The following is a 25,686-nucleotide window of genomic DNA, read 5'->3' as shown; positions in this document are numbered from 1 at the left end:
GCAGGAAAGTGGAAAGTCTATGAGACTCTTATCTCCAGTAAACCACTCAGAAAACTGGTAGTTGTGATGTGGCTCAAGTGGTAGAGTAGTAGGCTTGAGCTGAAGAGTGAGGGACAGGCCCAGAATTCAAGCCCCATGACTGACAGAAAAAAATCCAGAAGTGGAGCTATGGCTCAAGTGGTAAAGCTCCAGCCTTGCATGAAAAAGTAAAGGCTCAGTGCCTAGGCCCTGAGTTCAAGCCCCAGTGACAGACTAGAACAAAACAAGTCATATGTACTAACTTTTAATTGGTAGTGGTAGGCTTTGAAGCCCTTTGCAGTGGTAGGAAGTGACTGGAGAGGAGTTGGGTTGGCAGAGTCAGCCTACTGGGCCTGGACCACATGAAGAGAGATTGCCCTCAGAGGTGAATGTGGGCTCTGTACCCAGAGGGCATATACAGTGTTTCTAGTTGAACTTCAAATTGTAGCTCAGTTGAAAAATATTCAGTGCAAGCATTTGGCATGAATAAGGTCTTTGAAGTAGTGTGGACTCAGAGTACAGGAAGGGCTTGGAATACTGCAAAAGAATTTTTGCTGAGTGTAATAGATAGCTGCTAGGTAGTCTCTTGTGAAATTATGAACTGTGGTTTGAAGTTTACCTTGGCAGTATTGTGTTGCATGGCTGGGGAGGGAGACAAGAGACATGAAGACTTAGCTGGAGAATTTCCTACTTAGTATCTCACATGAGCTCTGGAATGGGTACCAGGGAAGCCTGCGGGTCCTTCTTGGCTCCCACCCAGCACTTCCTGGCTCTGTTAAATAATTGAACTTCTTGGAATGGCAGCTTGCAGTTCAGTTGGAAAATACTTATTGAGTGCATTCTCAAATGTCAAGTACTAGTGTTGGTGCTGGAAATACAAAGAGAGTCTATCTCTCCCTGAATGGAAGTTGCCATCTTAAAGGAAAACCAAGGTACAAGACAGGAAGTATGGGGAATACAAGAAAACTTCTCAGATCAGGTACCAGCATCAGAATAAAACAGTAATATCCCTCTCCTCTTGACCCATACTAGAAAGTCACACTCAATAAAATGCATTTGACTTGTTGGGCAGGAAGAGAAGGAACTGTTGCTTAGACATAGTTAAATTGGGAATGTAGTAAAAGTCTTTGTGTATATGTGCATCAGTACTGGTGCTTGAACTCAGAGCCTGGGACACTATCCTTTAGGGTTTTGTTTTTGTTTTATTTTTGCCCAAGGCTGGTGCCACTTGAGCCCATTTACAGCTTTTTGGCTGGTTAGTTGTTGGTTAGTTGGAGTCTCTCAGGTTTGTCTGTTCAGGCTGGCTTCTAAACTTGCTCCTCAGATCTCAGCTTCCTGAGCAGCTAGGATTGCAAGCATGAGCTGCTAGTCTTGGATAGTAAAGTCTTAAAGGTTAAGGATTAAGACAGCAATCACTGACAGGCCTAAGAAGCAGCAATAGTTGCTACTATCCAGAATGGTGCAGAAGTGCTGGCTGCATTTTAATATCTGTCTTAATATTTGTCTCATTATTAGTGACAGAAGTTCAGAAGAGGCAATATTGGCCAATATTGTGTGTGAGAGACAGGACATAGACTGGGAGTATTCATCCGTGATTGTGTACACACTACCTAGCATTGCCAAGAGGCTTATATAGAGCGGATGTACCTAACAAGGCTTAAACCAGTGCCTGGCACATCCTAAATGCCCAATAAAAGATACCTTATATCAAGTGTAGTGGAAGATAGAGATTGGGAAGATTGAAGTTATAGGCCAGCTTAGACAAGGAATTAGCAAGAGGCCATCTCAGTCAATAAAAGCTGGTGTGGTGGCCCATGACTCTCATCTTAGCCATGCAGGAAGCATAAATAGAAGGATCATAGTCCAGGGGGAGGGGGGAGGCTGGGAAGGGATGTGAAGTATAAACAAAGGAGGAGGCTGCAATGCTTGGTAAGATATGTATGCATTATCCTGCCCATGTAATTGTAACCCCTCTGTACAGTATGTTCACAAATAAAATAAAATAAATAAAAAGAAAAAAAAGAAAAAAAAAAGGATCATAGTCCAAGATGGTTCAGGCTAAAGGTGAGACTCTGATACCTAAAGCAAAAAGGGCTGGGGAAAGCCAGGCACTGGTGGCTCAGTCCTGCACCTATAGCTACTCAGAAGGTTGAGAATTAAGGATTGTGATTCCAAGTCAGCCCAAGCAGGAAAATGCATGAGACTCTTAACTCCAATCAACTACCAATGAGCCAAAAGTGGAGCTGTGGCTCAAGTGGTAGAGTACTAGTTTTGAGGGGGCAAAAAAAAAAAAGCTCAGGGACAGTGTCCAGGCCCTGAGTTCAAGACCCAAGACCAGCACAATGAAAGGGGAGAGGCTGGGATATGGGTCAAGTAGTAGGGGGCATGGCTCAAGTGGTAAAGCACCTGCCTAGAAAGCACAAGGTCCTGAGTTCAAACCTCACTACTGTCCCTCCCAAAAATATTTTTTAAAAGTTTTAAAAAAGCAAAATGCTATCTTGCAATTTTGATATTGTTTTCAGTTTCTAGAGTGCTTTGAATAACCTGTATTTTTTTCGTATCAGTACTTACCTTAAGGTCTCAAGTTCCCACTTGATTCTTCTAGTCAAGGCTGGTATTCTATCATATAAGCCATACCTCCAGTTCCTGCTTTTCTCTTGGTTAAATTTCATGTATTTGTATGTCTGAGCTAGCTTCAAACCACAATCCTCAGATCTCTGCCTTCTTAGTAGCTAGGGTTACAGACCTGACAAGTTGAATAACATTTGATTTTGAGGCCCTTGTCAAACCAATAGTAATTACTGTTGAGAAATCATAAACAGTTTCAAGAGGTGGGTATTATTATCCATATTCAAGGTATGAAAACTAAGAAAGGAACTTGATTAAGGGCCCACAAACAGAAATAACAAATAATGATTATATAGCCCTTTCATTTGAAGTCAGATCTGCCCTAAATCCGTGCTTTCAGCCCATAGGCTGTAGAGTACCATTTAACACTGGGGCCACATTCTGAGAAATGCATCGTTAGGCAATTTTGTGGTATGTAAACCTCACAGTGGACAAGAGGGATGGAGTGTATGGCAGGCAGTTGTACCAAAGCACAAGTATTTATGTAGGAAAACTCAGTAATGGGAATCTTCAGCTCCATGATTTCTTATGGTTCTGTTGTCTTGTCAAGAATGCAGATTGGAATGTAGTTACGTGGCTGTCTCCTCCCATCTACCCGATATGTCCTGGGCATCTGTGTGTACCAGGCACTGGGAATTCAGCTGGTGGGAAATTAGATTGGAATTATTGCTTTTAGAGAATGTCCATCCTAGACAGTAAATAAAATACATTACCTGTTTGTAACTACTAGGGAAAAGAATTCTCCATAGGTATCAGTTAAAACAACTTTTTTTTTTTTTGCTGGTCCTAGAGCTTGAACTCTGGGGCTAGGCACTGTCCCTGATCTGCTTTTTGCTCAAAGCTAGTGCTGTACACTTAAACTACAGCACCATTTCTGCCTATTTGAGTAGTTTGTTGGAGATGAGTGTTTCACTGACTTTCCGCCCGGTCTGGCTTCAAACTGTGATCCTTAGATCTCAGCTTCCTGAGTAGCTAGGATTACAGGCATGAGCCACTGGCACCTGATACTTAAAAAAAGAAAATACCTGTGCAAACCAGGTACTAGTGTCTCCTGCCTATAATTCTAACTACTTAGGAGGCTGAAATCTGAGGTTTGAGGTACAAAGCCAGCCTGCACAAGAAAGCTGTAAGAGTCTTACCTCCAATTAACTAATAAAAAGCTGGAAGTGGAACTGTGGCTTGAGTGGTAGAGTTCTAGCCTTTAATAAAAAAAACTAAGGACAACTGAAGTGTGTGTGTGTGTGTGTGTGTGTGTGTGTGTGTGTGTGTGTGTGTGTGCAGCCACGTGTGTGCTTTCACACGCATGTATGTGCTTCCTGGCTTCAATTATATTTTTATATTTCTGGCTATATGAACCTAGAACAAGTCAGTTGACTTCTCCAGTTAGTGATGTAGTTTAATTTATTTTTAAATTTATTTTTGTACTGGTATAGGGGCCTGAACTCAGGAAATCATGCCCTTGTTTGGCTTTTTCACTCAAGGCTGGCACTCTGCCACTTGAGCTACAACTCCATGTCTGGCTTTTTGCTGCCTAATTGGAGATAAGAGTCTTACAGATTTGTCTGCCCTGTCTAACTTCAAACCCTAGTCCTCAGATCTTGTCTCCTGAGTAGCTAGGGTAACAGGTGTGAGCCACCAGTAAAACCATAGTGAAGATTTAAATGGGATAGCCTGCTCCTGCTGGGAGATGAGGCTGGTGCTTTTATTTGGAAAGGATATCAGGTTCAGGGCAGTCTGGATGCCATTGGGGGCCAGGGGTCCGGTGGAGTGGGTGGATGGTTGATATATGGATGTTGGAAGGTCTCAGGGTTTCACTTCTCTGAGGCTGGCTTGAGCTGGTGAGTGACACTTGTCTGGTTTGTGAGGGATGTAAAGCATCTTGGGTTCCTGTGGTTTGATATCCAGTCTGCAATGGGAAGGGTAGAGTACTGAAGCTAGCAGGAGGAGCCAGAGTGAGTGGTTTTTGAAACAGACGAGAGGTGGCCAGTTATGTACTCGTATGAAAGGAAAGGTGGAGTCAGGGTTTGCTGGTGAGCTGCATGTGGGCTGCGAAAGGCAGAAGATGAATGACCTCTGAGTACATTAAACATGTAAACTTTAGCTGGGCACTAGTGGCTTACATCTGTAATCCTAGCTACCCAGGAGACTGAGATCTGAGGATCATGGTTTGAAGCCAACTAGACAGGCAAGTTTGTGAGACTCTTATCTCCTCCTGATTAACCAGTAACAAAGGTTTGAAGTAGAGCTGTGGCTCAAATAATAGACCACTAGCCTAGAACAAAAGAGCTCAGGGACAGCATCCAGACCCTGACTGAGTTCAAGCCCCAGGACCAGTACAAAAAAAAAACCCAAAAACCAAAAAAAACTCACCTAAACATGTAAACTTGCTTTCATGGGAAAAGAGAAGCTGAGGCAGTGGAGATACTTGCTTCTGGATCACATAGCTAGAGAGATGGGGAACTGGGATATTGGCGTAGATCATTTCTTAAAATAAATCTTAATTTTATTTTTAATGGGCACATAGTAAGTGTACGTGTCTTTGAGATATAGTATGTTGTGTGTATGTAGTTACCTTGCCATGGTCTAATCAGGGCAATTAGCATACTCATCAGTTTGAGGACAGTAGCCTTGCCCTTGTCCTTGCTTCATGTACCTGTCTTGCCTTGCCTGGTCCTGGGGAGACTGAGTCAGTTGATGTGGCCTCTGAAATACCCTGTTTTCAGGGGTCTCAGTAAGTGCTTATTCATGATGCAGAAACAAACTTGCTGAAGAAATCCTTCTCCTAAAACCCCTCATTCTCGTAAGCCCCTGTGGAGTAGCTCAGAGGTCAGTTATAAACCTGTCCACATCTATTTCCAGAAAGTTCCATTTCTATATCTCCAGTAGATTTTCTTTTTCATTAGAGTCCTATAAATGAGAGATTTGCATAATCACTACTTTTTTTCTGCCAATTAACTTTTCCCAATGACGGCCACATCAGATGACTGGTTCTCCCCGGCTGACATTGTTCCGGGTTTCTTTAAGGGGAAAAAAAGCATCATTTCTAGCCTTTGTTTTGGTGGTACTGGGGTAGGGGTCAGAGGCAGATGCTTTTACTCCTTCCCCCCCCCCCTCAGCTCCTCCATGGCTTTCATGTGTTAAGGAGAAATGCCAATGGTGCCAGGCAGTGCCAGATCATTGCTGGCTGAGATCCAAAGATTCCTGCAGCTTCTGGCCTTTTGTAGGCCAGGGGATGTGTATAGATTCTGTTCATATAGAACTTCAAACCATGTCAGCCCTAAACCCAGGCAGCTGCCCCCAGGGAGGGGGAAAGGCTGTTGGCTTTCCTGCTGTCTCTGATGTGTTTGGAGACATACTCATACATGAAGAAAAAGCTTCCCCACAACTTCCTGTCCCAACACCCCAAACCACCCCCCACCCACAGGAAAGTGCCCTAGACCAGCAACCTCAAATTCCCCATCTGCAAGAGCTCTAATTGCAGCAGAGGAACTGGAAGTTACATTTGGAAAGAAAGAGTCACTACTCCTTGTCTGGGCTCACGAGCATTTTTCAGATAGCAGAGACCTGCCTTTCTTAAAACCTCCCACCTACACCCCTAGCCCTGCACTTTCCAAGGAAGAGAGCCTCTCTGAAAGAGAGAGGGGGGCTCCTGGTAGGTGGTGTCACCCATTTGGTGCTACACACACACACACACACACACACACACACACACACACACACACACACACACACACACACACACACACACACACACACACACACACACACACACACACACACACACACACACACACACACACACACACACACACACACACAGCTGGCTCTCTGCTGCCACTTGACCTGTGCAACCCTTTCCACTTGGCCCCTGCACTTTCCAAGGAAGAGAGCCTCTCTGAAAGAGAGAGGGGGGCTCCTGGTAGGTGGTGTCACCCATTTGGTGCTCAACACACACACACACACACACACACACACACACACACACCACTTTCCAAGGAAGAGAGCCTCTCTGAAAGAGAGAGGGGGGCTCCTGGTAGGTGGTGTCACCCATTTGGTGCTCAACACACACACACACACACACACACACACACACACACACACACACACACAGCTGGCTCTCTGCTGCCACTTGACCTGTGCAACCCTTTCCACTTGGCCAGTTTGCTTACATCTTGGCATTGAACTCAAGTCCAGGAACACCCTGTCCCCCTAACACATGTCTGAGGCAGCTCACTTTCACTTTGTCCCCAAGTGGGTAGCGCCTTCACCTGGGTGCATAGAACAGTGCAAATCCAGCTGTATCACCATCAGCTTATCCAGGTTTCAATGACTTCTCAATGTTCAGGGCATTATATAGTTGATTACCCAGCAGGGTAATCATGAGCACAGCTAGCTTCTCCTAGGCTCACAGGAAGGCTCTGGAAAAGAGAGAAGAACAGAAGAAGCAGATGAAAAACAGAAACTCATGAGCACACCTGACTAGGTGTAGCACTCCAGAGAGTCAGAGTTCAGGTTCAGGGTATTGGTGAGAAAGAGACTACCACAGACTGACAGGAATGATTAGGGCCCAGCTGGAAAAAGTGGGACTAGTCAAGTTGCCACCATGGCCTGGTCTGTCTGCTGGAAGAATACCATGCATGGCTCTGGCTTACTGCCTAGATCTCTTCGTTATAACCACAGTTTTATCTGTGCTTGGCACAGAACTCAAGAATCCCATAAATGACATGCTGCTTGTTATGAATCTTTTTTGTTATGATAATTTTATTATTTTATCATTTATTTATTCATTTATTCATTCATTTATTTTTGTGCCAATATTGGGGCTTGAACTCATGACCTTTAGACTGTCCCTTAGCTTTTTTTTTCTCCAGGATGGTGTTCTACCACTTAAGCCATTCCTCCACTTCTGGCTCTTTGGTGGTTAGTTGGAGACAAGGATCTCATAGACTTCCTGTCTGGGCTGGCTTTGAACTGTGATCCCCAGATCTCAGCCCTCTTAGCAGCAGGCATGAGCCACCAGCACTGGCTCAGTAAGAATTGGAGGCTCTGTTTACAGACTCCTGTCTCCCACAAGGGCATGGCTAAAGTGATGAAGGTGAGAGCCAATGCAGGCAGAAGGCTTAGTGGGCCTAGGGTGGTCTGGATGAGATGTACCTATAGATCTTCTGGAACATGGTCAATTCAGTTGAGTTGAGCTAGGAATGAAACATACACCTTGGGTTTATCAGACCTGTCCACCAAGAGTACAGTTGGTAAAAATGTAGATTTCACAGTTTTTGTTTTGTTTTTCTTTTTGGTGCCAGTCCTGGGCTTGTACTCAGGACCTGGGTGCTATCCTTTAACATTTTTGCTCAAGGCTAGTACACTACCAGTTGAGCCACATCTCCACTTCTAGCTTTTTGGTGATTAATTGGAATAAGAGTCTCACAGACTTTCCTCCCCAGCTGGTTTTGAACCATGATTCTCAGATCTCAGCCTCCTGAGTAGCTAGGATTACAGATGTGAGCCACAGGCACGCAGTTAATTTACCAATTCTTGAAAAAGGCAAAGGGCAGTCAGAGTACTATACCCCAGCGATCTCATCCAGCATCCCCTTCTTCCCATCACAGCGTGATAACCTTTCATCCCTCCTCCCAGGAGCCTAAATGTTCTAAAACCTCCTTGACTTGATCCTTCTGGCCAGAGTGCCATCTGTGCAATGTCCTTGGACTCCATTTGCCATTGCTGTTTCCTTGGGACAGGGCCTCATCCTCACTCTTGACAGCCTTGTTTCTCACTAGCTGTCCCCTGTGGCTCCTGCCACTATCCTCAGCCCTTTCCACATGCTATACTTCATCCAGCAGCACCCCTTTACTACGGTGGAAGCCTTCCAAGATGCCCAGTGTCTACCTGAAACCACAAGTGGTTTTTCTTTTTATAGTCCTACAGGAAACTTCACTTAGAAACTAGGCATGGGAGATCTGGCACTAGTGGCTCATACCTGAGATAAGGTTCAAAGCCAGCCCAGACAGAAAAGTCCATGAGATTCTTATCTCTGATTACTACCAAAAACTGGAGCTGAAAGTGAAATTGTAGTTTAAATTGTAGAGCACCAATTTTGAGCAAAATCTAAGGGACAGCACCCAGGCCCTAAGATCACCGGTACCTCCCTCCCACAATAATTAATTCATTAATTAAAATTATTAATTAAAATTTTTTTTTTTTGGGTCCAGTCATGGGACCTGAACTCTGGGCCTGGGCGCTGTCCCCTTAGCTCTTCAGCTCAAGGCTAGCGCTCTACTACTTGAGCCACAGCTCCACTTCTGGCTTTTTTCTTTTTGCTTATGTGATGCTGAGGAATCGAACCCAGGGCCTTGAGCATGCAAGGCAAGCGCTCTACTACTGAGCCACCTTCCCAGCCCCTAATTCCTACTCCTTTTTGAGGAGAGTGGTACTGGAGTTTGTACTCAGAATCTCATGTTTGCTAGGCACGAGCTCTGTCAGTGAGCTTCACTTCTAACTTTTTTTGTGTGCTGGTTATTTGGAAATAGGGTCTTGCTTCTTGCCTAACACACACCTGGAAAACAATCCTGTTGTATGCCTCCTACTGTATTTTGAGTGATAGGTATATGCCACCATGCTGAGTTTCTTCTTTTAAGATCGAGTTTCATGGACTTTTCTACTGGTTGTATCTGGTCTGCAACTCTGATCCTCCTGATCCCAGCCTCCTACTGACTCTGGCAAAGAGTTCATACTACATACCTCTTCTAGCATGTCTTGAACATATGGCTTGAAAACAATGATATCTATTTTTGCTTGTTTTGTTCTATGAGAGTATTGGGACTTGAACTCAGGGTCTTGGCCCTGTCCCTTAGCTTTTTCTTTTAAGTCTGGCACTCTACCACTTGAGCCACGGCTCCACTTCTAGATTTTTTTGGTGGTTAATTGGAGATGAGACTCTCATAGACTTTCCTGCTTGGCCTGGCTTTGAACTGTGATCTTCAGATTTCAATTTCTTGAGTAGCTGGGGTTACAGACTTGAGCCACTGGCACCTAGCTTATTATCTGTATTTTTATATCCACTGTAGAGCACTAAATCACAGGTAATCCATTGCGACTTAACTCACAAAAGTAGTGCTGGGTTGATAATACTCCAAGAAATGTTCCATTTCTGTCTGTCATGCTTAATCCTGCTTCGTTACCATCAACTCCTCAACATTAATATCTCAGTAGCGACTGTCTATACAAGATAAAACTGACTATTTTCCTGGGGATTTTGATAGCAAAGGTCATTCATTTTGTCATAGAAAATTTTGTTAACTGGGTCTTTCTGTATTTCTTTTTTGTTTGTTTGTGCCAGTAGTGAGGCTTGAACTCAGGGTCTTGAGATCTTGATTATCTTTTTCCTCCAGGTTGGTTCTCTACCACTTGAGCCATACCTCCACTTTGGCTTTTGGCTAGTTAATTGGAGATAAGAGTCTTTCTGTTTTGTCTGCCTAGGATGGCTTTGAACCTCAGTCCTCATATCTCACCTTCCTTAGTAGCTAGGATTTACAGGCAGGAGCCACCAGTGCCTGGCTTATGTATATATTTAAGGATTTTGAGATAGGATCTCTCTGTGTAGCCCAGACAAGTGTCCAATTTACTGTCATCCTACCTCAGCATCTGGAGTGTTGGGTTCAGAGGCATCTGTGCCTACACCTAGAGAAGTAAATCTTGTAAACATTCCTTATTGTTGCTGTTCATAGTTTCTTCAGATGGAGGGACTGAATCCTCTGCCTTAGTGGATGACAACGGGAGTGAGGAGGACTTCAGCTATGAAGAGCTCTGCCAGGCCAACCCTCGGTATCTACAGCCAGGAGGGGAGCAGCTGGCCATCAACGAGGTAGTACAATTCCCCAGGACAGTGGCACAAAGCAGACCTTTGGATTTTAATGTCCACAGCTACCTTAGATGTTGTTGCTATCTGATCTTTTTTAGTGCCAGTACTGGCGCTTGGATTCAGGATCTGGGCATGGTCTCTTAGCATTTTGCTCAAGTCTGGTGCTGTATGACTTGTGCCACCTCTCTACTTCCAGATTTTTGCTGGTTAATTGTAGATGAATCTCATAAACTTTTCTATCTGGGCTGATTTCACACCCTGATCCTCAGATCTCAGCCCTCTGAGTAGCTAAGAGCACAGGAATGAGCCATTGGTCCCAGCTAAGATTTCTCATGTTCAGATTAAGAACACTCAGTCACTGGTCTATGCAAATGTTGTAGAATCCAAACAAATCTGAAATCTGAACACACATCTCAGGCATTTTGGCTAAGGTATGACCAGCCTGGGAGAGATTGCAGGGGAACAAAAGAAACTGGGCCAAATCACCTGCTCCTGGCCATATGAGTATATAAGCTATATCTGTTCTTTACTTCCTCACTGCAAAGTCACCTTGGGTTTTTTTTTTTTTTGGGTCCAGTCCTGAGGCCTGAACTCTGGGCCTGGGCGCTGTCCCTGAGCTCTTCAGCTCAAGGCTAGCGCTCTACCACTTGAGCCACAGCGCCCCTTCCGGCTTTTTTCTTATGTGGTGCTGAGGAATTGAACCCAGGGCCTCATGCATGCAAGGCAAGCGCTCTACCACTGAGCCACCTTCCCAGCCTACCTTGGGTATTTTTAATTGAAGTAACTATCTATACAGTTAGACACAAATTTGGTCCCATGGCAGTGCAGCACAAATATTATATATATTATTAGGGAGCCTGGCTGAGACATCTAGTCTGTCTGCTCAGAAGTCATTTTTAGAACCAATATTCCAGGTATTCAAATTTATTAGATAACCAGTTGACAGCTAAGTAAGCTACCTACACAGACACTGACAGTCTTTGACTCTGATGCTTTTCAAGCTATCTTGATTTCATCATGGTAGGAAAATTATACATATGCATTTGGTACAAACTCATATTTCACAGTTTGAATTTTGATCTCTCTTCAGGCAAGCAATACAAAATAACCATTCTGCTTTTTTATTTTCAGTATAGGAATCAGTAAATTGCATGAGGCACTTAATACTTTTTTGTAATGTAGGCATTGTAATATAGGGAGTTTTGTTCAACTATAGATTAATTGGACTGTTCTGAGCACATTTATGATAGGTTAGGTAAGCTATGATGAATGGTATGTCAAGTGTATTAAATGCATTTTTTACCTATATCATTTCTTATGATAAACCCCATTGTTAGTTGATGAGCATTTGTACATATTTTTTCTTTGTTTTTTTTCCTTTTTTGGATTATGAGACAAGGGTCTTGCTATGTATAGTCTAGGCTAGGCTAGAAGTTGCAATTCTTTCTCAGCCTCCTGAGTGCTGGGATTATGGGTGTATGCCACCTCGCTTGTACTATTTATTTGGTGCTGCTAATGGAGCTTGAATTCAGGACCTGGGTACTGTCCTTTAGCTTTCATGCTCGAGGATGATTCTCTACCACTTGAGCCACATCTCTACTTCTGGATTTGTGATGGTTAAGTGAGCATAAAAATCTCAGAGATTTTCCTGCCCAAGCTGGCTTTGAATAATGATCTATAGATCTCAGCTGCCTGATTAGTGAGAACTATAGGTATGAGCCATGGGCACCAGGGTATCCTTGAAGAGCAGATCCTAGACCTCAGCTGGTACTATTTTTCCCTATATGTTTTCCTCAGTTAGTTTTGTATAACCACTGGTGTGTCCAACAAGGACTAGCAGGTCCCCCTTTGCCATCCTATGCTCTGTGCTAAGCATACCTACCTATCCCATCCAGCTGATCTGTGATGGCAGCGTGGTTTGTGCGGAAGCCCTTTGGGATCATGTGACCATGGATGACCAGGAACTGGGCTTCAAGGCCGGGGACGTCATCCAGGTCTTGGAAGCTTCAAACAAGGACTGGTGGTGGGGTCGGAATGAGAATAAGGAAGCCTGGTTTCCTGCCAGCTTTGTCAGGGTAAGTGTGGCCTTCGTGCTTTATAGGGTTCCCATGTTGTTGGTTGGTCGGTTGGTTGATGTCAGTACTGGGACTTAAACTCAGGGCCTCATATTCTCATTAAGCTTTACCACTCAAGACTGTGCTCTACCACTTGAGTCACAGTTTTTTTCTGGTTATTTGGAGCCAAGAGTCTCATGGATTTCTCTGCTGAGGCTGACTTTGAACTAAAATCCTCAGACGTCAGCCTCCAGAGTGGCTAGGATTATAGGCAGGAGCCTGTAATCCTTTTGCAATTGATTTACATTCCGAATACGTGCCAGTCCTGTCTAAAGTTCGACTGCTGTAATCGTCTTTGCTTAAGTAACTAATCATAGTCAAGCAGACACCAGGGTCCCCATGATGTCACCTGTCACCTGTGATACATTGCAGCTTCGAGTCAATCAAGAAGAGCTGCCAGAGAATTCCAACAGTCCCCATGGTGAGCAGCAGGAGGAAGAGGCCAACCAGGCTCGTCACAAGCTCACTGAGAGCAAGCAGCAGATGCGGACCAATGTCATCCGGGAGATCATGAACACTGAGCGGGTGTACATCAAGCACCTGAAAGACATCTGTGAGGTGAGTGCCACATCTCAAGAAACACCGCCCCCCCCCCCCATGCCCTATGGGGTGTAGTCCACAGCTGTTCCTCAATCACAGCCACATGATTACACCCTCTGCTCTTTCCATTTCTTCATCATCACATGTTGGTACTGAGGCTTAAACTCAGGGCCTGACCTTTAGCTTTTTTGCTCAAGGCTTGTGCTGTACCACCTGAGCCACAGCTCCACTTCCAGCTTGCTGCTGGTTAATTGGACATAAGAGTTTCATGGACTTGCCTGTCCAGGCTGGCTTTAAACCTTGATCTTCAGATCTCAGCTTCCTGAGTAGTTAAGATTATAGGAGTGAGCCAGCAGCACCCACCTGACAAAAAGGAGCATTCTTTTAGCAAAAATCCACTTGATTTATAGTCATAGATTTTTCTCTTTCCAGTCCCCTAGTGTGTAATCTCTAACTTCCAGATGAGATTCTGAGCTATTTAGGCATGGTAGGGGAAAAAAAGGTTTGTTTTTTTTTCAAATGGGTTAAATTCTTTTTTTAATATATATTTTTATTGTAAAGATACTGTACAGAAGGGTCACAGTTACATGAGCAAGGTAGTGAGCATTTCCTATTGAGCATTGTTACATGGTGACATTCAAGGTTAGTAGTCTTCTCAATAGTAAGTTTTATTTTGTAATCATTTTGTAGAGCTCAAGGCTTTGTGCCTGCTAGGTGAGCATTCTACCACTTGAACCATGCCCCAGACCTTTTCGCTTTAGTTTATTTCAGATAGGGTCTCTACTTTGGCCTAATGCCTGTCTTGGCTTCTGATCTTCCTGCCTGTGCCACCTTTATTGCTGGCATTACAGATATACGCTACCAGAACCTCTTGTTTTGTAGTCTTAACCTGGCTTCAGAGAATTGACCATGAGTAAAAATGAGTCTGTGTTGGAAACACATTTGACCCCTGCTGTCAGAAAAAAATAGACACAAGAAATAAAGGAGATCTTGTCAAGGCAATTTACTTCTGCATAGAAGGGTGCTTGCGTAGCCATTTTCCCTAGAGTTAGGTCAGCACACTGAGCGTGGCAGTCTGCTTGATTTTTATCCTAACGCCAATCTGCCCCTCCTCCTTGTCAAGCAGTCAGGTTCACATCCTATTCGTAATTGGTTACCAGGGTGATAGGATGGTACAAGGAAGTTAGAAAGCACTCCAAGTGTCAGTGAAAAAGTTGCCACTCAAGATGGGGTCTATACTTTCTTTGTGTGTATGCTGGCCTTAGAGCTTGAACTCAGGGCCTGGACATTGTCCCTGGGCTTTTGTGCTCAAGGCTAGCTCTCTGCCACCTGAGCCACAGCTCCACTTCCAGCTTTTTGGTAATTTATTCGAGATAAGTGTCTTATAGACTTTCCTGTCCAGGCTCAGGGGTCTATTCTTTAATCCCATTGGTAAGGACTTATATCCTTGACACAGCTGAGAGTGACAGTCTGAAGTCAAGAAGCAAATGTATTCTAGGATATAACAGTACCAGGAAGGATCAATACAAAATGGTAACTGGTTACAAGGTAGAGACACTTTGGTTTGATAGGTAAGATTGCTTTTTCTCACAGTCTGGAAGATTGTTTTTGCCCCAGGCTGGTCTTTGCTTGTGGCTCTTGTCTTGAGTCTCAGGGTGAACTGTTTTGTTGGTGTGACCAGTTATCTATCTGTGAGTGCTGATTTCAGCACTAGTCTTTCATCATCAGCTTCAGCACCGAAGAGAAACTCAAGTCTAACCTGCCAACATTTTAGTCTATATACTTTTTTTTTCTGGTTAGTTGTAGGGCTTGAACTCAGGGCCTGGACACTGTCCCTGAGCTTCTGTGCTCAAGGCTGGTACTCTACCATTTGAAGCCACAGCTCTGCTTCCGGTTTTCTGATGGTTAATTGATGATAAGAGTGTCACAGACTTTCCTGCCTGGTTTGGCTTTCGGACCTTGATCCTTAGATCTCAGCCTCCTGAGTAGCTGGGTGTACAGTCATGAGCCACAAGCATCTGGCTATGTACATTTTTTTTGTTGGTCCTGCTGACTTGATCTCAGGGCCTGGGTACTTTTCTACCCAGGTTGGCTTTGAACTGTGATCCTCAGATGTTAGTCTCATTTGTTCAAGGTTCTTTGGTTCAAGGCTAGAACTCTACCACTTGAACCACAGTTCCACTTCCAGATAGTCTATGTAAATTTGTGGTAAGTGAAAAGTCTTCAGAGTAGCATTTTAGAAAAATTGAAATAACTGACTATAATTATAAGAAATTAACCATGTAACCATCCCTTTACCTGGCTAAATTCAGCTATTCACAACATTTTCACTGGGCTTGCTGTTATGGATGAAGAAACACACCACCACATTAAGTAGTGGGGTTGGGTTTTAAACTCAAACACTTTGAACTCTTTTTTTTCCAAACACTATGAGCTCTTATCTTGTATTATTTTCCTCTTAAAATTTATAACAACACTGGTGGCTCACATGTGTAATCCTTAGCTACTCAGGAGGATGAGAGCTGAGGATTGTAGTTCAGAGCCATCCAAAGCAGGAAAGTCTCTGAGACTCTTCTTTCCAATTAACCAGCAAAAAGCCAGAAGTGGAGCTATGGACCAAGTGGTAGAGTACCAGCTTGGAGTGAAACAGCTAAGGGCCAGCACCCAGGCCCTGTGTTCAAGTCTCAGCGCATACACACACACACACACACACACACACACACACACACACACACACACACACACACACACACACACAATTATACCATGAATCTGTAGCAAATGTTTTATTAAATGGATAGTTTAATCTGTTTCAATAGGTGATACTATCAGAAGTAGGTATTACAAATATGGATAGCTAACTCTACCTAAGCCCTTGTCACCCCATCATAGTGCAGAGAGAGAAATAATTAGTGTTGGCCTCTAGCTAAAGATGTGCGGACTTGAGAAAGCAGGTAACAGTGGCATTCTTGGTAAGTAAGCCAGAAATGACAATGCGCAGGATCACATTCATTGCACAGCCAGCAAGGACTGAGATTGGCAGGTTTTCTTGGCTGTGAGATGGAACTGGGATGGAAAAATGATCATCTTGAGAATTTGGGCCGGGCCAGGCTCTGACCAAGCCCATGCCTATAATCCTAGCAAGCAGGAGGCTGAGATCTGAGCATCACAATTCAAAGCCATCCCAGGTAGGAAAGTCTGTGAGACTCTTATCTCCAATTACAAAGCCAACTCAGATGGACAAATTGGAGAGACTCTTATCTCAAATTAACCAGCAAAAAGCCAGAGTGGAGGAATGACTCAAGCAGAAAAGAGCCAGCTGTGAGCTAAAAAGCTAATTAAGATCTTGAGGCCCAGCTTTCAAATCCCAATACTGGCACATAATACCTGTCCTTCGCTATCCCCCATCCCCACACACAAAGGAGTTTAAAAAAAATAATACCAATACTAAATTTTAAGCCCTGACATTTGAAACTCTGACGTTTGAAAACCTTTTTCTGGAAACTTTAAAAATCCAACCACATGAAATTTTTCCCTTTGGTTTGTTTTAAAAATATTTATGGCAAATTGTAATCTTGGAAGGGGTTGGTCTCCTTAGGGACTTATGGAGGTAAAAATAATGTTCTCTAATTAAAATTCATTCTAAGCTAGACTCTGCTGGCTCATGCCTATAGCCCAAGCCTTGAGTTCAAGCATCAATACCAGCATACAAAAAATAAATAAAACTATTCCAAGAACTCAAACAAAAGAAAAAACGAAAAGCCTGTATTATTCAAAAAATAATTTTTGCCTCCATTTAAAAGTTTGCTTTTGTGTTTTGTAGGGCTATATTCGACAATGTCGCAAGCACACAGGAATGTTCACGGTTGCACAGCTAGCCACGATTTTTGGAAACATTGAAGACATCTACAAATTCCAAAGAAAATTTCTGAAAGACCTTGAGAAACAGTACAACAAAGAAGAGCCCCACTTGAGCGAGATTGGGTCCTGCTTTCTCCAGCACGTACGTCACCATTGCTCTCCAATTGAGATTATCCACTCCCATCTTCATTTTGAAATGTTTCCATTGTAAACAGTGTGTCTTTGGGGGGGGGAGCGCAAGCGTGCACACTTTCACCTGGCTTCTCCACTCAACGCTGGTCTTCTACCACTTGAGCTGCACTTCCACTTCTGCCTTTTTACTGGCTAACTGGAAATAGTAGTCTGTTGGATTTTTTTCTGCCTGGACTGGCTTCAAACCAGAAACCTCAGATCTCAGCCTCCTGAGTAGCTAGGATTATAGATATTTGGTACCAGAACCTGGTGAAACAAGAGTTTTGAGATGCCTTCTTTTGGCTCTGCCAATGATTGTCTTCCCTACTGCACAGATGAGGAAAATATAGCCTATACAGTGACTGTAATACTACAGCTATTTGGAGCTTTCCTGTGATGGTGGCATGTCTGGTGGAGACATCACTCACTAGTGATTCACTGTCACTGTGGAATACTAAGCAGACTTTTGTTTTGATGCCACTATTGGGGCTTGAACTCAAGGTCTGGGCACTGACTCTTAGCTTTTATCCTCAAGGTTGATACTTTATCGCTTGAGCCACAGTCTTACAAACTCTCCTGCCTGGGCTGACCTCAAACTGTAATCCTCAGATCTCAGCCTCTTGAATAGCTAATACTACAAGCCCAAGCCACCAGTGCCTCACTACCAACAGTCATCTAAAAAGGAAAATGTAATTTCCAGTCCAAAGCCTGAGGATCAAGTATAATGATAGTAACCATGACAGCCCATGCCCTTTACTTTCTAGGTGCTGGACTTAGTGACTTTGTAGAGGCAGCAGAGCTGGGGCTACTGTTTGGGAAGAGTTTTAAGTCCCTAAGAACAATGTTTGGTGAGAAGTCAAGGGGGAGATGTCACTCTAGGTGACAGGGACATTTCTGGGACCCTATAGAAGACCTGCCTAGGCAGAGAAGTGGGTTCCTGTCAGACAGCAGATTGAGAAAGGCCACAGTAGAAAGCAGGAGCTGGGCCCTATGAGGCAAAGGCTCAGTGGATAGGCAACAAGGATTTGTTGTGTTGGGTATTTTTGAGCAAAGTCCAGAAAGACTGGTTGTAAACAACAAAGAAAGGACTGTGGTCAAAAGTGCCTGCAGGATTTTGAGTCTCAGAGAAAGAAAGTGTGGGTTAGGAAAATCTGTTTTCTGGGGAAGATAAGGGCTTGGCTTTAGACATGCTGTGTTTGTCCACAAGCAGGCCTATGGAGTGGATGAAATAGGGCAGGGCAGGATGGAAAGGCAGCTCTGGAGAGCCCTGTGGTGCAGTGTTGGGGAAGGCCATGGTCAGGGACAGTGCCCAGGGACAGGGCCTTGAATGCCAGAGATACCTGCCCTTGGAGGGGAAGAAGAAGGAAGTCAGCTCCAAAACTGATGATACACCGAGGATAGCATCATGGTGGCACCTCTAAATAAGAAATCCAAGCCGGGCCTGGTGGCTCATGGTTGTAATCCCAGCTACTCAGGAAACTTGAGATCTGAGGATCATGGTTGCAAATCAGCCTGGGCAAGAAAATCTGTGAGCCTCTGTTCTCCAATTAACCAGCAAAAACTAGAAGTGGAGGTGTTTGTGGCTCAAGTGGTAGAATGCCAGCTAAGAGAGAGTACTCTGATCCAGAGTTCAAATCTCAGTATAGGCAACAACAACAAAAAATTAAACAAAACAAAAAACCCAAAGAAGTCCAGGCAAAGTGGGCAAAAGCCTTTCAAATTAAGTAGGCCAAGCCTAGAGGGTTAGGCAGGAGACAGTAGGAAGAAGGGAGTGCAGCCTGTGGCACTTCCTGATCAGGGTTTGTCAGTGGAAAGAAGAAAGAAAAAGGAGCAGGTCAGAAAGTTGGGCCTCAAAGCTATGCCTTCGTTTTCACTCGAGCTTCAGCTATCGACCTCATGCTTACAGAGAACCCAATCCTCTCCCCTAGGGACAGGGCAGGCATTTCCTGTCACCCAAGAGACATTCAGGATCACGGCCTATCCTTGCTGTAATATATCTCCCTTTGTTCCAGCTGTGTACCCTCCACCTGACTAGGCTGCTTTTTCTTCCAGCAAGAGGGCTTCGCCATCTACTCTGAATACTGTAACAACCATCCGGGCGCCTGTGTAGAGCTTTCTAACCTCATGAAGCAGGGCAAGTACCGGCACTTCTTTGAGGCCTGCCGTCTGCTCCAGCAGATGATTGACATTGCCCTGGATGGCTTCCTCCTCACACCTGTGCAGAAGATCTGCAAATATCCCCTGCAGCTGGCCGAGCTGCTCAAGTACACCACGCAGGAGCACAGGTGAGCATGCACCATGCGATTGTGCTATTATTTATTATAACTTAACAAATGTAATACTAATGTTCCTTTGTAGTCACTGGTCCTTTGTGCAACTTCATTTGGAAAGTGTTCAGAACATTTGTGCTTTTATTGATTGGATTATTTGTTGGTGCTTACTTTTTTTCTGATTTTCTTTATATTCTGGACATTAATCTCCTATCAAAGGATCCAAGTTTTTTTTCTCATTGTTGTAGGCTGTCTGATCATTTTGTATATTGTTTCTTTTGCTATGTAAAAGTCTCTTAATTCAATATGATTCCATTTGTCAATTTTTGCTTTTCCTGAACTGTTAGAGTCCAATTCAGAGAGTCCTTGTCTGGACAAATATGTTGAAGTATATTCCCTGTACTCATATTAATAACTTCAGAGCTTCAGATTTTACATTCAAGTCATTGATCCATTTTGAGATTGAGGACTTGCTGGAAAGAACAGATGAGTTTGGTTTGATGGTAGCGTAATGAGACAAATCCCTTATTAGCACACATATAACTCCCCACTTCAGACATTGAGGCTTGTGTCCTTTGACAGCGCTTCCTGCACTGGGTAAGAGATGAAGCTTACTGGAAAGAATTGCTTTTGACATGACTTTAATCATACTTTATATGGTAAAACTGGTCATGTTAGAATCAAAGCAATAATACAGACCATTCCTTGTACTAACAAAAATAATCTGTAATCACTGTGACTAAACCTTCTTGTGACATTTGCTTTCATTCATTGTGATTTCTGAGAAATGAGTGAAAATAACATTTTTTCCAAAGAATTCTGAATTAAATTCCATCAGCTCCCTTAACCTATGCAGACTGTGAGCTATTCACGAGAAATAATAACCATTGTTTAAAAGCCCCTATGTCTAGGCCATGGGTGTGTTTACAGCAGGGATCCTTTGTGAGTCACTTGTCCCGTGATTGAAAATAACTTTGCATTTTGCAGTGATTACAACAATATCAAGGCAGCCTACGAGGCCATGAAGCATGTGGCCTGTCTGATCAATGAACGCAAACGCAAACTGGAAAGCATTGACAAGATTGCTCGCTGGCAGCTGTCCATTGTAGGCTGGGAGGTGAGTACAAGTCACACACACACACACATGCACACTTACATATATCCTTACACATGCATGAACACACACAGTGCTACCCATCCCTTTTTTAAAATTTATTTTGTCTTTGGAGTCTTCTACTTAAAAAAAAAAAAAAAAATATATATATATATATATATATATATATATATATATATAATCTTATTGTTGCGATTAAGCTGTTGTACCAAGGACATGTAATGAGTATGTTTGTTTTTGGACAATGTCACCCCTTCTTTAGCTTTTTCCTCAGTTTCCCCCTCCCATTCTTGCACACGGGTTACATAGGCCATTTTCCACATGCTGTATACTGAATAGTACAACTGCGTGCTTTAACCCTTCTCTCCTTTTCTGTACCCCTCCCCACTTTGCCCACCTTAAAAAGAAGGGGAAAAAATGAAAAAAAAAAACTAAACACCCCCCTAACAACAACAATGTTGACATTTTTTCATCCCTTCTTGACTAGTGGTGACAAGAAGCATTATTATTGACACTTGATATTTTGGATTTTCTGTGGTACATGCTACTAAAGACCTCTCTAAGCTGGGCACCATGGCTTATACCTGTAATCCTAGCTACTCAGGCAGAGATATGAGGATCACAGTTTGAAGTCAGCCTGCAAAGCTGAAAGTAGAGCTGTGGCTTAAGTGGTAGAGCATGCCTTGAAAAAAACTCAGGAATAGTGCATGAGTTCAAGCCCCAAGAACTACACACGCGCATACCGCACAAAAATGATCTATTTTGAAGCATATTATTGGATTGAATTAAACAATTAACTACTTTATACCCCACCCCTCAAAGAAATAAAATCTGAAGAGTATTGGTGTCAATGGATTGCTTAGCTCCTGGCTTTTCTGACATGGAAAGCCAGCTTTCCCTTTCCATGGTCCCCTACACAATCAAAGAGATACTGAATGGGTGATCACCCCACATATTAATAGAGTGTTACTGCTACAGTGTGATCTGTGTAGAGGAGAGTGATATTTGCCTCAAGAGGCTACCTACAGAGTATTACATAATCCAGTACAAATACACAGTAATCATAGCAGTAATCATATTACTTATTTGTACATGCATGGGTATGTAACAACTAGTGCCTGTATTGTATGTACCACATGTCAAGCACCAGTCTGACAGTTACATTTGTGAAGTCATCGAAGATATCAACAAGGTGGGAACTATATTATTCCCATTTCACAGATGGAAAAGTGCAGCAAAAAGCCAGAGCCACATAGCTAGAAAGTGAGCAAGCTGGATGGAGCTCAGCCTCCCTGGGCAGCACAGTGTCAAAGCCTGTGTGGATCTCCTCTGCATAGTACTGCTGATATTGAGAAGAGCAAGCAGACATAGATTTTTGTTCTTATTATTAGTTTGTGCTGACATTGGATCTTGAACTCAGGGCCTGGTTACTGTCCCTTAGCTTTTTCACTCAAGGCTAGTGCTCTACCACTTGAGCCGCAGCTCTACTTCTGGCTTTTTGCTAGTTAACTGGCAATAAGGATCTCACAGACGTTTCTGCCTGGGCTGGCTTCTAACCATGATCCTTAGATCTCAGCTTCCTGAGTAGCTAGAGTTACAGATGTGAGTTCTCATAGTTCTTGGATCAAATAAGACCTGCCCTACATCCAGTAAGTGGTCAGAACTAACTTCTAAGAACTGAGGAGGTTTGGAGAAAGAAGTTAGGATTTGAGGATCATGGTTTGAAGCCAACTAGCCAAGAAAGCAGAAAGTCTGTGAGATTCTTATCTCCAGTAATCCCTCCCCCCCACACACCAAAAAAAAGTCAGAAGTGGAACTGTGGTTCAAGTACTAGAGCACTAGTCTTGAATAAAAATGCTCAGAGACAAGTCCCCAGGCCCTAATATCACACCAATGTTTTTTTTAACTAGGTGCCAGTGGCTCACACCTGCAATCCTAGCTACTCAGGAGGCTGAGATCTGAAGATCAGAGTTTGAAGCTAGCCTAGGCAGGAAAGTCTATGAGACATTTATCTCCAATTAACCAGCAAAAGACAGGAAGTAGCGCTGTAGCTGTAATGATAGAGTATCTATCCTTCAGCAAAAAAGCTCAAGGACAGTGCCCAGGCCCTAAATTCAAGCTCTAGGACTAACACACACACACACACACACACACACACACACACACACACACACACACACACACACACAATTAGGGATTTTGGAGTTGAAGTGGACTATGTCAGTGACAGGTGGAAAGAAATACTCATTTTCAATGGCCTTGTTGATTTCCAGAGCTTGGGCTGACTCAAGAGACAGAATCTGGCTCCTTTATTTTCTAAGCAGAGAATCTAGGGCATAAAATAGCTCCAGGCAAGTAAATAATGGAACTGTTTCTTGAATTCAAGCTCTAAAACATATTGTGTATGCTGGGATTAGAGGAGAATGAGATTTTACAAAATGAAATCAAATGTCTTATCATGTGCCATAAGGTAACACTGGAGTAGATCCAAGTGTGTGTGTGTGTGTGTGTGTGTGTGTGTGTGTGTGTGTGTGTGTGTCTGTCTGTCTGTCTGTCTGTCTGTCTGTGTGTTAGAACTTTAGTTTTAAACTCATGGCTTCACAAATTGAAGTGGTAGAACTACTTGAGTCACATCCTAGTCCTTTAGGTTACTTATTTTGACCGACTGATTTTTTTTGTTGTCATGCTAGCAGTGGGGCTTGAATTCAGAGCCTGGGCCCTGTCCCTCAGCTTTACCTCTCAAGGCTGGCACTACCACTTGAGCCACAGCTCTACTTCCAGTTTTTGCCAGTTACTTGGAGAAAAGTGTGTCACAGACTTTCCTGCTCAGACTTGCTTTAAATCAAGAATCTTAGGCTCAGACTTTGAATAGCAAGATTATAGTCATGTGCCAGTAGCACCCTACTTAAGTTATTTTTTTAGACCAGTGTCTTGTGTTTTTGCTCAGGTTGACTCAAAAGTTATGAGAAAGCTTGGCACTGGTGGCTCATACCTATAGTATTAGCTATTTAGGAGGCTGAAATCTGAGGATTGCGATTTGAAGCCAGCCCAGATAAGAAAGTCATGAGACTCTTATCTCTCATTAACTACTAAAAGCCTGGAAATGGAGCAGTGGCCCAAATGCTAGCTTTGAGTGAAACTGCTAAGGGAAAGCATCCAGGCCCTGAGTTCAGTACTGGCAGCAAACAAACAAACAAAGGGAATCATGAGAGTCTTTTGTAATGTGTCCCTGTAGGTTAGAACCTCTCTGATGTGTCTTGTGTGCTTTGAAGGTTTATCTTTCTCAGCTGCTTTGCAGATCTTGGCTAGGTTCTATTAGTTTAGTATGGTTACACTAGAGGTTCAGGTCAGGAAGATATTTCAGGCCACACAGAGGTACTAAAACATTTTGCCATTGAGTAAAAAGTAAAGAGAGACATGTCCTGGACAAGTAGATCACAAAAGAGGTTAAGATGGCCAACCTTTGAGCCCTTGCCCTCCTGAGTGTGGGGACAGGAAGTTGGTGGTCTCAGGTGAATAGGAATCCAAGGATGGTCTCTGAGGCTCCTTAGTGCCTTGACACCACCTGGAATCCAAGTTGGAAGATCTAAAGTCCGACTTATAGCCAGGTGACTCACACCTGTAATCCTAGCTCCTCAGGAGGCTGAGATCTTAAGATCATACTTCTAAGCCAGCTCAGAGAAAAGTCCATGAGACTGTTATCTCCAGTTAACCACAAAAAAATACAGAAGTGGAGCTGTAGGTTAAGTGGTAATGCACCAGCCTTGCGCAAAAAAGCTGAGGTACTGTACAATTCCCAGTCCCCGAGTCCAAGCCTAGTACTAGCACATACACACACACACACACACACACACACACACACACACACACACACACACATGCTAAATAAATGTCTTAAATAAATATGTCACTTTTATCCGTCTAGGGCCTGGATATTCTAGACCGCAGCTCTGAGTTGATTCATTCAGGAGAACTGACCAGAATCACTAAGCAGGGCAAGAGCCAACAGCGGACCTTCTTCCTGTTTGACCACCAGCTGGTGGCCTGCAAAAAGGACCTGCTACGCAGGGACATGCTGTACTACAAGGGCCGCATGGACATGGATGAGATGGAGCTGATTGACGTGGAAGATGGGCGGGACAAAGACTGCAACCTCAGCGTGAGAAATGCCTTTAAGCTCGTCAGTAGGACCACAGAGGAGGTCCATCTGTTCTGTGCCAAAAAACAAGAAGACAAGGCCAGGTGGCTGCAGGCCTATGCAGAGGAAAGACAGCGGGTACAAGAAGATCAGGAGATGGGTGAGGAGCCCTTAGCTTTGGGTGATCATTAACCTCTGCCTTTTGACCTCTGCCCTGTGCCTGCTGGGCCTCAACCCACTCCCTCAGAGCTAAATACCAGTGTGGGGAAAGAAAAAGGGATTATAAATTCTAAACTTGCTCAAAGCCAGACCACCACAGATGGCACATGTCAAAATACAGGTGCATCAAAACCATGATATAAGATAGCCTTCAGGTTGTGATCTTTTGTGACAAGACTACACTCCTGAGCCTCCAAAGCAAGTTAGAATTGTGAGCATGAGCTGTTGAATTAAAATTCAGCAGTAGATAAGAGACACTGGTCCCCATAGCACATACCAGTGCAGACCTCAAGGGTCACGTGATCCAGAGTATTGAGCAAGCCAGCCGCATCCCCTCCATCTGTATAAGTTGGTCCCACACTGTCCATATATAGCTTAGCCTGGTCCTGGATTTTGTTCTCACCCACAGATTCCCAGGGGCCAGTGATACGGTTAACAGTATTTCTAAGTCTGCTAGGCTAACCTGTCATCAGAAGCAGCAGTCTCTTCTAAGACCCTCCACAGGCAGATAGTGATCCCTCTGAGGGCACAGAACTCTTCCTAAAGCTCTTTCTACTCTATATTAGGGTCTTCTATATCCGGCTCCTGGTGGGTACCATATATTGGCTGCTTGCCTCATTGTTAGACTCAATACCCTTCTGCCAGGATTCTCCCGATAGTTGCAGATGGCAGTTAAAAAGACACAGAATGACAAATGAGCACCAGTGGCTCATGCCTGTTATCCTAGCTACTCAAGAGGTTGAGATCTGAGG

General features: G+C 43.7%; 1 protein-coding gene across 2 annotated transcripts in view; it reads left to right on the top strand.

The window, feature by feature from the left end:
- Spata13 (spermatogenesis associated 13) overlaps positions 1–25,686 on the top strand; it is a 124,386-nt gene that overhangs the window by 92,538 nt on the left and 6,162 nt on the right. For both annotated transcript variants that reach the window (XM_042685695.1, XM_042685696.1), the window contains 7 exons: positions 10,374–10,510; positions 12,403–12,582; positions 12,994–13,179; positions 16,985–17,164; positions 19,246–19,478; positions 20,451–20,580; positions 24,503–24,875. In XM_042685695.1, the coding sequence (XP_042541629.1) occupies positions 10,374–10,510; positions 12,403–12,582; positions 12,994–13,179; positions 16,985–17,164; positions 19,246–19,478; positions 20,451–20,580; positions 24,503–24,875 (1,419 nt within the window). The remainder of the gene's footprint in view (positions 1–10,373; positions 10,511–12,402; positions 12,583–12,993; positions 13,180–16,984; positions 17,165–19,245; positions 19,479–20,450; positions 20,581–24,502; positions 24,876–25,686) is intronic.

The sequence above is a fragment of the Dipodomys spectabilis genome, unplaced genomic scaffold (genome assembly GCF_019054845.1).
Source record: "Dipodomys spectabilis isolate Male_0828 unplaced genomic scaffold, ASM1905484v1 ptg000095l, whole genome shotgun sequence".
Taxonomy (NCBI): domain Eukaryota; kingdom Metazoa; phylum Chordata; class Mammalia; order Rodentia; family Heteromyidae; genus Dipodomys; species Dipodomys spectabilis.
The sequence above is the reverse complement of the archived record's forward strand: the minus strand, read 5'-3'. Positions and strand labels throughout refer to the sequence as shown.